The sequence below is a fragment of the Pempheris klunzingeri genome, chromosome 7 (genome assembly GCF_042242105.1).
Source record: "Pempheris klunzingeri isolate RE-2024b chromosome 7, fPemKlu1.hap1, whole genome shotgun sequence".
Taxonomy (NCBI): Eukaryota; Metazoa; Chordata; class Actinopteri; order Acropomatiformes; family Pempheridae; genus Pempheris; species Pempheris klunzingeri.
In genome coordinates, this window is record NC_092018.1 from 15,822,405 (window position 1) to 15,836,634 (window position 14,230).

General features: G+C 40.3%; 1 protein-coding gene across 1 annotated transcript; it reads right to left on the reverse strand.

Annotated features, from left to right (window-relative positions):
* Positions 1-3,459: 3,459 nt before the first annotated feature.
* slc25a37 (solute carrier family 25 member 37) lies at positions 3,460-11,524 on the reverse strand. Its single transcript, XM_070834040.1, has 4 exons — positions 11,258-11,524; positions 7,592-7,820; positions 7,246-7,302; positions 3,460-6,537 (listed from the first exon to the last, which is right to left on the reverse strand). The coding sequence occupies exons 1-4, from the start codon at positions 11,450-11,452 to the stop codon at positions 6,002-6,004; spliced, it is 1,017 nt and encodes a 338-aa protein (XP_070690141.1). The 5' UTR covers positions 11,453-11,524; the 3' UTR covers positions 3,460-6,001.
* Positions 11,525-14,230: the final 2,706 nt, after the last annotated feature.

Consider the following 14,230-nt stretch of genomic DNA (forward strand, 5'->3'; position numbering starts at 1 on the left):
TGTAGGAGAAGGTGAATAAGAAATTGGAGTGCCATCTTTACATTTGAGTAAAAGGCTCAATGGCCAGTGTTGGTTATTTGTGAGAATAATACAGAATTCATGAATTGCACAAAATTGATGTATGTAGATCTTGTGGCAACTATTTGAAATGGCTCCTTTGTTAAATGTAATGGAATAATGCAACGGAAAATCACATGTGAGGTGTCTGCTAAAACCACCAAATAATGCACATAAAATGAATATGAGACTAAACCAGATTTATACATACAAATCTACAGTTTTAAGTTTAGTCAACATTTCACCTTTACATATTAATCGTAATTCTGATACATTTTGTTCCCACACCGGTTTACATTGGTATAATGTATACATGTAAAACTTCTTTCCATAGCTTTATTGAGCAAATACAAAAAAACACATATTAATTTCAGTGGCGCATTATAAAGTGTAGCTGCACATATTATCGAATGCAACTTCCCAATGCACTCAAAATGCAGGTATGAATGGCAAGAACTTAAAGAGCATCTATCAACCTGCAGCTGTATGTCCTTACGACACAGGCAGATATGGAATGCACTTATGTTGAATGCATTTATGTTCAAACCATGAACATAAAATGTTATCTCCTTTTGTCATTGTGTGTCACAGTAAGTATGTTGGCCTCGACAGGTGAGGTCACTGCTTCCTTCGTCACGAGGCTGAACCTGCAGGCTTGATGCCGTCCAGGCTGTTGTTGTGTGTGAATCGGCTGATGTGAGTAATATTCTTCACCACATTAAAAACCCATTTCTCTGGATAACACTGCCATTATTTAGAAAGTGATAACACCATTATGTTGCATCACATCAGTGTCATGTATCAGCTCACAGCTAACCCATCCACACACATTACGTCTCTTTTACCATTTTCAAAATCCAAATATGCTCTCTCTATATATATATATAAATGATATAGATATTATATAACACATTAACACATTAATTAACACATTTCTATCATTTCCTCGAATGAAAAAAGAGAGAACCAGTCTACTGATATTACTGAGTTTTAGAGGAAAAACCATTCACAAATGCACACGTTATACTGACTTTCAGAGTCCAGTTATTTGCATAACTTAAGGGCAAGAAGAAGTAGCTTCATGCAGCTGGACGTGCTGTGCTGACTCAGTACAGTGCCAAACAGCGCCGATGAGATGGCATGCAGGATTTAGAGCTTAACATATTTAAGAAGGGTAAGTTTGTGGAAACATAACCAAAGTGTGAGCAGAGGACTGATGGAACTGATAAAGGGAGACTTGAGAGGTAACCTGACTTTGTGAAGTGGCTACCATCCAGTTCAAATGATAGCTATTAATACATCAACATACTGTATAAAGCACAGAAAAGGTTGAACCTAATGTGGCAAAAGCAAAAAAAAAAAATCCTACCAAATCTCGAATCTTAGAAATTTCCTTAAACTGAAGTGAGCTCTTATCAGCAGCACCATTCATTCTGGGCCCTTGGAGTAAACAGGTAATTAGACATGAAGAGGGCAGTTAACATCTGTTTTGACGGCACTGAAAATCTGACAGTATCTCTCTTAGCGTCTCTGGACGTACACAAACTGGCTCATCAGATAAAGGAGCTTGTCGAGGGTTGAAGCTGAAGGTTAGAGGAACTATTATTACTGCACTTGCCATTGTAATACCTGCACTTCCGCAGGCTCAAAGAGACACGGTACATTGATTCACAAACACAGGGGACTTAAAAACAACATCCCCCCGTGTGTTTCCTTTTCTTTCATTCTTCTGGCTCGAGGAGTGTCTCTAAATCTGTCTCTGCACCACCTGGATTAACTGGATTTGGCAAGTAAATGATGAAAAGCAGTGAGGATGCATTTAGAGCATTACTACCTTATCTCCTCCTCTTTTGCCTGTACACAGCTACACATATAGATTACCTGGGATATGGAAATAAAGCCAGTGTAAATGCCAAGAAATACATTGTTAAGTCTCAGGAGTTTATCTTCCTTGTCTATATATTTAGGGATCTGATTGTGTGATGCAGTGTGGTCGTGGAGCCGTCGTCATGCTCTTCAAGGTGGCCAATGGTGCTTTGAAAAACAAACAGATCTTCATAACAGATGAGGAGAAAACCAAATCCCGACCACAAAGACAGCCTTTGTCGGTGCTCCAATATGCCGTGACTGTCTGACAAACTTGTTGGAGTTGATAAGGAGCTTTACAACAGCCCTGATCTTTTCACATGGGAACACTCATAAACTTCCTCAGAAAGTGTAACTGGATCCCTCATGTTACGGTACCAGTAGAGCAGCCGCCTTTCTTCCAACTTATCCGATGGTTAACATTGATTGTGCGGCTGCGAACCATGTGTTTGTGTGTGTGTGTGTGTGCAAGAGAAAGAGAAGGAAAGAGAGGGAAAGAAACACAGAGAGAGAGAAGCTTTCTTAACTGTGGGATGGAGATATAAAGTGGTGGGACAGTTTACTGCAGATTAAAGTGATTATGACAAGGACGGAGGACATGGGCTGAGGGGGCCGTTCATTGTGCGCCTCAGATAAACAACCTGCTCGTGGACGAGGGCGAAAACTAAATACATCAGGGACAACAGTGTAACAGCACTAGTGTACGTGTCCTGAGGCATGGCTGGTTTGGAGTAAAGCTCTGCACTGTCTGCATCTCAATAAAAGATCTGATCGGTCTTGTTTTTCTCTCATTACATGTTGTATTGTGTGCGGGACACATGTGATATACAGTATCTGTCGTTATGTAAACAGTAGAATAGATCAAATACTGTGTATTTATGATTTTTACATGGAGAACAGTGAACCTTGAGGTCAGTCAGGTCATTCAAAATTTTCCAAATGTTTCTATCAATATTTCAATATCATCGCTGGACTGATTATGACATCATCATGTACTTGAGTGTTGGATGGCGGATCCAAACAGTGACAGCTCAGGTCAACATAGTCTCTGCCTTTGAAGGATTGTTCACCATCAGTATGCGATGACAACCTTTTAGGTGATAGTATACAGCCCTCTACTGGACGTGTATAACTCCTGCAGGATACTTGCTTTAAAGGGTTGATTCACACAACTTTTAAATAGACATTTTCTCACTTACCACTCCTGGTATAGTAGTAGTATATTTAGTGGCATTTTTTTTAAATTAGCAACAACTTGTCTTAACAGTATATATGCGTGCCAGTAGCGGTGTATAATCCACATATGTTACTAAGAACAGTCTCTATCTACTACTGCTTTTTACCACAGAGACCTTTTCCTTCTAAAAGTGTTAATGGTGTAGTAACAGGGGTAGTGACTACGGAAAAAAAGAAGTTGCTGTTTAAGTTTTTAATGCTGACAACAATTTTTAAGCACATAACTGACCACTGAACAGATGATGATGACCACATCCTCAATGAGCAGGACTAGAATGAAACTTTTCACTTAAAAAGGTATAAATATTCAGTATGAGTATTTATTTCATGTTACAGAGTATGGAAAGGGGGGTCATCTCAGATTAAAGCTCCAGTAACTTGTTTAAGTTGATGAAACAATAAAAACACCCCCAACATCTAAAAGACTGAGACAGGCCATAGAGTATTAAAGCAAATATAGATTTAACAAAAACACGGCATTCCTCACTTGCATGTTTATTTCAGCTCCAGTGTTACATACTGTAGCAGCATTATCACAATCATTTCATATTTGCATGGTCAAACTTCCAAACATTCTTATTCTGAAGTTGGCACTTGGCAAAAAAAAAAAGAAAGTCCTCCAAACACCCATATCAATCATTTGTGCGTATATAGCGTAAAATATGTACACTGTGGAAAAACCCACGCAGAATATCAGCTCTCCTGTCTTCTTTGAAATGTATGTATCATCTATTAGAAACAACACTACACACAACACAGGTGTTGCAGCACAGTTTGGGAATTATGATTCACTGTTATGAATCAGAACCTCAAAGGAATAATGGGGTAATGCCAAGCAGTGTTCACCGCAGGTACAATGTGACAAATCAAAAGATTAACGGTTTCATTTTGCTTTTGTTCATCATATGATTAACTTCAAATCAGAGTTTTGTCAGCGGATCTAACGGATAACACTAACACTATTAGGGCAACATACTTATCCGTGATGTGTGATTAGACTTTGATTAGAATAAAATATCATAGCATAAACCTACTGAATCGCTTTTACATTCAAGCTGAAAAAACGTCTTATCCGTTCGTGTGAAGTTTATTTTGCATTCAATAGAAGTAGCTTGTAGAGGCTAAACCCACTGATTAGTGTATAAAGATTAGGTTGCAATGCCATTTTCAGAAATATTCATAATAACATAAGATTTCCACTTTTACCTGCTTGCTCAAGTACTTTAGTAGTCAATGAATTTTTTGCAGTAGTGAATGAAAATGCAGAGACAGCAAGGACGAGCTCCAAACATACTAAGGGAATTCAAGTGATTAAGCAATTTAACGAATGGAAACTGTGAGGCAAGAAATGCGGAATGACACTTCGCAGCAGGCAGGCAAAGAGCATCATAATTACAGGTTAAAGGTATGATGCATAGAGTACAATGCATGTCTTTGGTATAGTAACAATTACCCTACTGTACAACAAGCATTATGAATCTGCAGCTTAAGGGTTTGTGAGACCGCTGGAATGTAACGAACTCTCTGAACTTTTCCAAAGGAAAAAAAAAAAAAACTCCATAATTAAAAGCAAATAAATCAGGCTGCTTGCTAGATTACATCAATATCTGGAGGAATGTTTCAACTACTGAATGGAAAATAGTCAAGAAGCTGGTGAGAGAACAGCAAGCACACAGGAAATGTGCAACTACAACAGGACGTGTGAAAATAAAAGAAATTCCCTGCTTACCATCTGATGTGATCAGGCTTTTACTGGTCTTGTGATCTCGTTATGATGTTACGTTTTGGATCACACCTTCAGTTTCAGACAAAATTAAACTCGGTTCAAGGTTAATATGACACACATAAGCAAAACAGGCCACTCGAAAGCTAAACATCACACCAGTCCGACGGCACATAAAGGCCGACATAGGGCCTCCATCTCAAGTAACGTCCTCCTCTGATGCACCTGCATAATGAAGTTACTCAGGTCACCCTCACACTATATATTCATTTTTAGAATACATATAAACAAGCTGCCTTCTTTCTGCAACAGGTAGGATTCTTTCAATTAGACCATCATTGTGCATGGTTCAGAAGCACTGTAGTGCTGCACTTTAACAAGGCAAACAAGCGGACCATTACAGCCTGCACGGTGTTTTGCACTTAAAGCAAAAAAATGTAACAAAAAATAGAACTGCTGATCATTTGACGCAGAGATAGTAAAAGAAAAAAGAAAAAAGAAAAAACTGTTCAGTTTAAAAAGTTCAGAATTGACAAATGTGACCAGTTATGACGTAATGAGCCACTTCAAGATTTAATCGTATAACAGAATAGTACGCTTCTTTGCAAGACCTTTGTTGGACCAACAATGAAATATGGAAATGAAGACTTTCACCAGAGGGTAAAAGAGAAAAAAAGGTGAAGCAGTGTTCAATGTTTATGAGGCACTTGGAAAGCGCAACTGTGGAGTGAAAAAAATAAGGAATGTGTTGGAATGTTTTTTTCATAAATACACAATGAAATAAAACAAATAAACAGCATTGTGTTTCTTCCGCATCCATAAAATGCAGGCCTCCGAAAGCTAACAAAATAAATAAAAAGTTCCAATATGAGAACTATAAACATCATTCAAGACAACTTAATTATACGGTCACCACATGTAGAGAGCTGGAGAGCTGTGGTCTTTTTGAGGATAGTCATCTCTGTTGCATATCCTGGTTGTGCAACATCATCAACATCAACACACACGGACTTGGGCCAGTAACCAATAAGGAAGACCATTCTCGACCACTCCACTTCAGGTTGGAGCTTCCTTTCATCAGTTCCAGTCTCGGTTTGGTTTGCTCTGACACACGTTCCATTACATCGGTCGAGGTCCTGCCTCTGACCCCAGCTGCTGTTGCTGCTTTGTCAGGAAGTATTTGAAGAACTCGTACACTGACCAGGCAATGGCAGTGGAGGGCATCTGGTATATAATCCGAGCTTGGACCCCTTTAAAGAAGGCCGCCATACCACCAAGCCGGTACACTGTTCTGAAGGCATTAGCCATCCCCGTTAAGTGGCCGCTGATTTTCATGGAGTTGAGTGCTACATTCTCTTGCGTGTTGAGCAGAGTTTTACATACGTCAAGTGGAGTGGTTACTGCTGCGGACACGGCTCCTGCTGCTGCTCCGGACACTATGTGGCTGCCGGGGTGGTAATGTCTGTGGGGGTTTAGCTGCTCCTGCATCAGCTCGTAGGTGATGAAGTGAACGGCCTGGAAAGGGATGTTCATGGTCAGCTGCGTGCTGTAGCTGCGGTAGAACGCTCCAACGCCCTCAGTACGCGTTATTGTTTGAACACAGTCCCAAAGTCCTCGGTATGGCGAATTGTACATTTGCATCCTCTGCTTTATCACTGGCAGGGGAGAAAAAAGGGAATCATGTTTTATTTACATGCTTCTACACAAGTTTACATGCATCAAATAACATGGCCTGGACAGGCTTAAAAAGTTATTTGTTTGGCCAAGAAATTATTGTTCTAGAAAAATCTGGTTACAACCAAGTCAATAATGTCATCAATTGTATTGTGTTGAACAATGCAGCCTGAGAGCAGTGTTAATATCTGCTGTTTTGAAAGATGTGGATGAGATTATTCTATAGATTATTCAAATAGTCCCATGAAAAATACAAAACCAGCAATGCATGGATCATCTACCTCTTTCATTTGTAAAAGCAACAATGGTGCACATTGTATTTTTTCTCATATTCTGCATTGTAAATGTATCTCTTTTATACATTTACGTTTCTTTATTACGCACCACTATACCAAGGCAAATTCCTTGTAATGTGAAAACTTTATTCCGATTTTAATTCATTTGTTCGTCTATGTGGCCTACTAGTACACACGTCACCCAGTGCAAAGACATGGCTCATTGATGTTTTGATTTGTTTTTTGAACAACAGTGGAGGTGGAAATAAAGTATACTAATGACACAGATAGAACTCGTCAGCAGGATCAGTTCATGGTTGACTTTGGTCTTTTCGTGGGGCTTGTTGACGATGAGAAAATTATTGCCAACTTTTGAAGGGAGAGGAAGAACCTTCTAGGATCTTTTTTTCTTACCTTCAGCTGGGTTCATGACTGCATCATGGAGGACAGTGGCCACGCTGCCTGCCATACCTATTAAAACACAAACAGATCTTGTCAATTTGAAATCAACGGCAGATTCATTTGTTATAGATGTAAGCTTTATTATAGCGGAGGTCAGAGTTTGCATGCAACATATCCCAAATAGCATGTCTGTATTTTTCATGTTTGGAATATGGCTTTTTCCTTGCCATTGTAAACAGGATATGGCATTAAAATGACTTATCCTAAGCACACTCCTTCGGGCCATGTTGCTCAGCCTAGCGAGGATGCAGCGAGTATGACAATCAAGTGATTTGCGTTGACACGTGGGAACTTGTACCATTGGCTAAATGGCTGTTGCCTCCGCTCTGAATGACGTCACTTAGTGAGCGTTTGACCCGTTCGTAGCAGGCGAAGTAGAGCGCATGGGCGGGTCCCGCTCCCATCATGGTGATGTTGAGGCCCCTCAGCGGTCTGAAGATCCCCTCTGTCCGGACGATCCTTTTCAGAGCCTCGTACACACTCTTGTACTGTGCATTTGGGTCTGGCTGCAAGCTCTGCATCCTTGTCTGAAAAATAAAAATATCTAAGTTTCTGTTTATCATTTGCCCCAATTTGGTTAGATCTGATAACAGTAGCAGCATCTAAATGCTAAAGATAGGGCTCTGCATGAATGTGACTCTGAGTGGCTTTAAAGTGGGCACCTGGTGGTAAGCCAAATTCTGACGTCTCTGACACATTGTTCCCTGTACTGCTGTCACATTGTTCTGACAGTAAGCGTACTTGGCAGCAGTGAGGTCCTGACTGAGTGATGTGTGTCTCTCCCAAGGCTGGTGTGGGAGGCTGTGGCAGCTCTTTGTTTTACTCCGCCATGCCAAGTTATCTGGACACCACAAAGCGTGTTTTTATTTGTGAGGAGATCTGGGGCTGGTTCAGGAGATAGGCCGAGTCTATCTTCCTCAGCATGTTTCCATGTGTTTCCTTCCTCTGGCTTAACAATAAAATATCAATTACATTTCCGTTTGATACAGTTTTGGGAAGTCTGGGCACACAGAACTTGGTAGCACAGTCATCTTTTCAGTTTGTGTGACTGAATTTATGCACTACAAATCCCGCTCTTCTGTTGAAGACAGAGGCAATGGTGTGATCGCTATATAAAACTGCTTAATTATTTGAATCAGTTTGTACTAGAGCTCATCTGAAGGGTACATTACATACATGCACGGCACAAAGCGACTTACTGACAGTTCAAACACAATTCTAGGATTGCGCTCTTTAGTCACAACTTGCTGAATTCCTGATGATAAAACACATCTAATGCACTTAAGACCCAACATAAAGTATATCAACAGTGACCAAAAGCCTACACCTCAAAGTCTGTGAAGAAATGGTTACGTTCTAGCAAAGGTTAAACATCTAAAACTTGGTTAAGGTTTGGGAAAGATTGTGGTCATAGTCTAAAAAAAATACACTTGTTAGTTAGTTAATTTTTGCAGTTAAACTTATTAGCATTGTGATAGTTTGGTAAAAACATAAACACTAAAGAATTACTTAAAATGCTTAGAAAAGATAGTGTTCAAATTTAGATGGTAGAGACAGCAGTGGACTAATATGACAATTCAAGGGGCTGTAAAACGACATATTAATGTAGTGAAAACTATTAAATTCTGCAGTTTTAAGTCTTAATTTAGAACAAGCATGCAGATCATCTTTAGGTTCTCAAAATAATCTGATGTGTGAATCTATGATTTATTTGCAAATGTGCATTTCAATAGTTTTTTTCTACAGTTCTCACAATGTGGAACAGCTAATAACAGCCCTAAATTAAAAATGAGTGTTGTCTGCATAAAGATGCTATTAACATTACTGTCCAACTGTGTTAACGAAACCATTTTAAGCAAACTGAAAAAGGAAACAGCCCCATCTACTACATTATACCTTATCACATGACATCATCTTTCTAATTTACATGCAGCAATTCATCTTTTGTCAGTTCTGGCTCTGAAGCGGTTTACTAATCAACACTGCAGAAGAAGCCTTGCATACACACACCCTTTACTGTACGCGGCTGATTCCAAATGTGCGCAACACCGATAAGATCCCCCTCCTCGCAGAAGCACAGACTACTCCCCAAGTCGTAGCCGCGTCTCGTTCTTTACTGGGACGATGAAACATACCAAAAGTTGACGGGTTCAGTGCATTCTTACTGAACTCTGAACTTCAAAATAAATACACCAGGCCACTGAATTCATCTAAAGCGTGATGTTGCTGTTTTCATTACTTCATCAAAAGCATGTTTTCTAGATCTAATAGTTCTAATTTAGTGTATTTAACTGGAAATAAATGCACTGCAGTCTGTCTTTGGTGTCTCAGATGGACCAGTCCTCTATTCTGCACACTCGACTGTCAAAATTAGGAGGATAAAACAGGAACTATGATTCTTTGCTTCACCAGTTGAGATCCACTGAAGTTTCAAAACGCTTTCCTTTTCACCTCCAGACACGCTGTGATCAAGCTTCCTGGGCAGCACATCTTCAGCTGGAAGGTGCTTGTGAAAACCTCAAGAGGAAATGGCGACACTGGTTTGTGTAATAAAGGCCCATGGGTTCATTTGGAGAGATGTCAAGTCTATGACACTGAGGCAAAGAGGATATAATGACATTTTTTTGTCTTGCAGTAATGAAGTTAATGAAGTTGTCTATGCCACATCAAGATTATTATTAGGTTTGAGCAGCATGCCAAATTATCAAAACAAACACTACATTGTTAGGAAACAAAAGCTGAGCAGAAGAGGAGGATTGGAGGGGCAAAGTTCACAACGGTCTGCTATTTGTTTTGTGGATACAGGCCAATTTTAAGCAAGTTTAAAGCTAGCAGATAATTTCACATACTTACTGCACATTAACTCCAACAACAGGTTATAAAACTCAACACTAAATAAATTTGTTTTGCGATTTTTCCAAACACCAGAAGTACAAAGTGCTAAAGTCAGGAGGAGCTCCTCTGATCCCCGACAAGTATTTGTATTACCAAGGCTGGTCCGACAATTCAAAATCTATGAATGATGTTAAACCAGTTCTAAGAAAGCCACGAAAATGCACTTGAGCAATGTGCTGTCTTTTCTACTCGATGCGCAGCTCTTTTTGTGGCAAGTCTTCCTTGTGACTCATGCGAGTGTAAGAAGATTACAGTATGCTCATTATTTTTTTTTTTTAGAGAAGCACATATCATCTCAAGAAAGAGGAAACAGTTCCTCAATAACACACTGAAATCACATTTAACTATTGGCTGTAATTTCTAGTTAGGTGATGAGCTGCATGTTGTTGTATTGGTACTTAATGTGGACAAAGACACTCTGTCTGCACTGCAGAGATTATCATCGTTGGAAAAAGTTATTGTTTGCCCTTAAAGAGAGGAGGTAACATGGAAGTAGTGTGTGTGTGTGTGTGTGAGGTTTGACATCTTTTACAGTCGAGGCAGGTAATGACCTTCACTTACCCTAACCTCAACTCACCTCAGTAACAGGACTGTTACTAGGTCTGCTGTATGACAAATATCCCTGAGAGAGCGACAGAAGCGTGTTTACACACACCAGGCCGAGCTCATGATAAAAAAAAAAACTACTTTGGTAAACCTTTGGTGGTTTGTGACTTTGGTGAAGTGAGGTTACACTGGCTGTTCGGCTCGCTATGTTAGCGAAGTTAATGGCTATATGGAAAAGAGAGGCGAAAAAGAGTCAAACTGTTACTACTCGCTCGGGTTAGCTAACACCAGGTCTTCTGAATCCGGTTTATCTCACGCTAGTCTGCTTTACTGGTGTGTTGGGTGCACTTGTAGCAGGCAGGCTGTCGTGTTTTAAATAAGCTAACACCGAGGCTAACTAAGGATGGGCAGCCTCAACTATTTACAGCTAGCGCTCGTTAGCTAGCTGTCCGCTCTGTTAGCGGTGCTTTGCGGCTGCTTGGTGAATGAGGCATGTGTGACTTGGTGTCCCTGAGTGCGTTACCTTGACGGAGTCCACGGGGTACATCACCGTGTGCTCCAGTATGCCAGCCACGGCTCCCGCTGTCATGTGGGTCGTCACTGAGACATGAGGTGGCAAGCTCTCGTAGTCACCGTCCCCGTCAAAAGGCTCGTCGTCCTGGCTTTTGATCTGCGACATCTCCAGTGTTGCCACCGCCGGGTCCGAGCTCAACTCCATGCGTGGTGAGCTCTCCCAGTCGGTGTGGTGAGCACAGGATAACTCTCAGAGAGGTGTCGGCGGCATGGTCAACCACAACACCATCTCTACTTAGTGGAGTTCCAGCGCCCGAGTGACGACAGCAGCTGGAGGCGTGGCTCAGGTGGGTCTGGACCAATCATCGTCCAGATGCTCAAGAATAGGGTGGGCTCTCGGGTTGAGGCGGCCAATGAAAAGTTTCCGTGGTGGATTCCTCTGACACTTCGCTATTGTGCAGCCCTGTATGTGCGTCTGCGTCTCTCTGCAATAATTTGAATGAGTCTAACTGAAGTGTAATCGCGCAGTCCTGCTTTCAACAGATAGGTGGGTTTGGTGTTCTTATCAAGCAGCATCTGTTCATTAATGCTTTTAGATAAATGGTACAGCCTTCCCTTTTGGTAGCTCCAACACGTGGCTTCCTGTCATTGAAGTGCTTGAAGCAATATTCAGATCGTGATCCTGTGGTAACAGCCAACTACAATGTAAAGATTCTCTATTACAAGTATTACAAGTCCTTCAAAATGACAGAAGTGTTCACAGCAAAGGTTACTTATAGGATTTAGTGCCCATTATCATCTTGGTCTCACAGTCTTATTGATAATATATTGGATTATTATTACTGATGCATTAACAAGCATCTATCTAATGTTGTAGTTGGTAGAGATTGAGCCAATGTAACCTTCTTTATATATTGTCAAGAACATTGATTCATATACTGTAAAAAATCTTACTTTGAAATAAGAAAATTAGATAGAGATAATTGCAAAAAGGCTCTGAGGAATCACAGACATGAAGGGTTATTTGACACCACTTGGTGCCACATAGAAAGACCTGTCTGTCGAAATGACAAATAAGGGGGGAAATACGAGTAGATAAAATGTGAACACAGTAACATATGACCCACATCATCCCTACTTCGCGTCATGAAATAGCCTGGAGTGAATACAAACGCTTCTCAGCAGAGGATTGCCCCACATCCATGCTTTAGTTTCAGCTCCACACTTTCAGACTTGTGCATTCAACGATGCCGCCTTGCAGGTTCAAATTAATTACTTATACAAATAGATTAATTCAAGCACCCCAATTATCTTAATGAGGTTAAATGAATGTCTACACATTTTCCTCATTGCATCTCTTATTCTTAATAATTTATTGTATGTTTTTTGGCAGTGGCAGCCTATCTCTTGTTGCAGGCCAGAAGTTTAAATTTCACCTTGATATCCAACTGGATGCCAGTTTGTATTTAGGATCTCACTTGATTCGACTGAACGTAGTAAAGGTTCACTGCTCCTCTGTCTGCCCACTCTCTTTTTTACACTACAGAGAGACATCTGGACATTTGTTTCTTCCGACTTTGTGATCTGTTGGTAAGAATATTTTAAGCTGTGAATGATATTATTCTATCAAAGAAAGAAACACAATTATCTTTACAGGGAATTACAGCAAAGGAGTTGGACTTGATCTATTAACTGTACTGTGTCACTCACTATTGGGCCATTCAAACTAAGCAGACTGCAGCGTCACTGTGGGTGTGTCGGAAAAGCAGCGTGATATGTCAGTGACTCAGCATTATGGGAGCCTGATTCTTAAGAAGCCACTTGTTCATTAGGTAACTATAATGAGTTAGGACTGACTTCCTCAACCCTTTAATGTGGAGAAGTATCGTGACTAAAACTATATAATTTTGACACACTTAAATAGACTGCTCTATACTGTTAACTACAAGGCTGTAATCCGCAATATGACCTTCAGTTGGACCGTGTATTCAGTCTAAATTCTGGTTCTGAATACTTGAATTGTTAACCATAAATAAATATAAAGTCCCATCCAAGTGCTACTACCTTAAATTTAAAATGGACAGTCATTTTACCGTGGAAGTTACATTGAATGAAGGCTACTAATCACCACCAAGTGGAGACCACACAGGATGGTCTAGTGTGTCCCACATGCAGAGGGCATCAAGTATTAACATGACCCTCACACAGAGCACATCAAGTGTTGGACAAGTGGAGACTGGAATGATCCCTTGATCACGATTTATCACATATAACAAGCAGGGATGATGTCATCCTAGAAGAAGACATTTACTCATTTAAATTCAGCTCCAGCATTCAGTTTAATTGCACAGCTGGTGACCCCTGCATATTATGCAGTTTAAATGATCTAATTTGCCCCATTTCCGTCACAAGCGGCCTTGCCAAGGATCACCTCTGCAAGTGAAAACAAGGACAGGCCGTGGTCAGACAACACTTCTCTCTGCACAGCTGTAACACACCATCGAATTGTCTGTGCAAGCTTATGAGGTCATTAGTGGCTGCATGCAGATTATTACAACTGATCCATGCTCTCACACGGCACAGTCTTGAGAGTGGACTGGGATGAACTCCTTCTGTGACAGAGACGTTGGTGTTTATCAATAATGATAATGCTAAACTTTATTTGTACAGTACCTTTCATACATGCATCAGAGTGCTTTACAAGAAAACAATCAACATCAGTAACACAGGTGTTAAAACAGAAGCAAAATATACAATGTGTCGGCCCTGTGATTGACTGAGGACCAGTCCAGGTTGTACCCCGGGTATTATTGATAATTCCTGAACTTCTTCTTAAGACCATCAAAGAATAATGTAAACACAACAATGATGTTCAAGGTAAAATCAATTAAAAGCAAGATAATATAATATAATATAATATATAATAATTGTACTGCTTCTTAAAACTATCAATCTATTGACTAACAAAATAAATAAAAGCAAT

Excerpts from the sequence above, each read along its gene's own strand:
- slc25a37 (XM_070834040.1), bottom strand. The coding sequence starts at position 11,452 with ATGGAGTTGAGCTCGGACCCGGCGGTGGCAACACTGGAGATGTCGCAG. Across the intron at positions 7,821-11,257 it reads ACCCCGTGGACTCCGTCAAG|ACAAGGATGCAGAGCTTGCA; the intron begins GTAACGCACTCA and ends TTTATTTTTCAG. Across the intron at positions 7,303-7,591 it reads CAACAGCCATTTAGCCAATG|GTATGGCAGGCAGCGTGGCC; the intron begins GTACAAGTTCCC and ends GTGTTTTAATAG.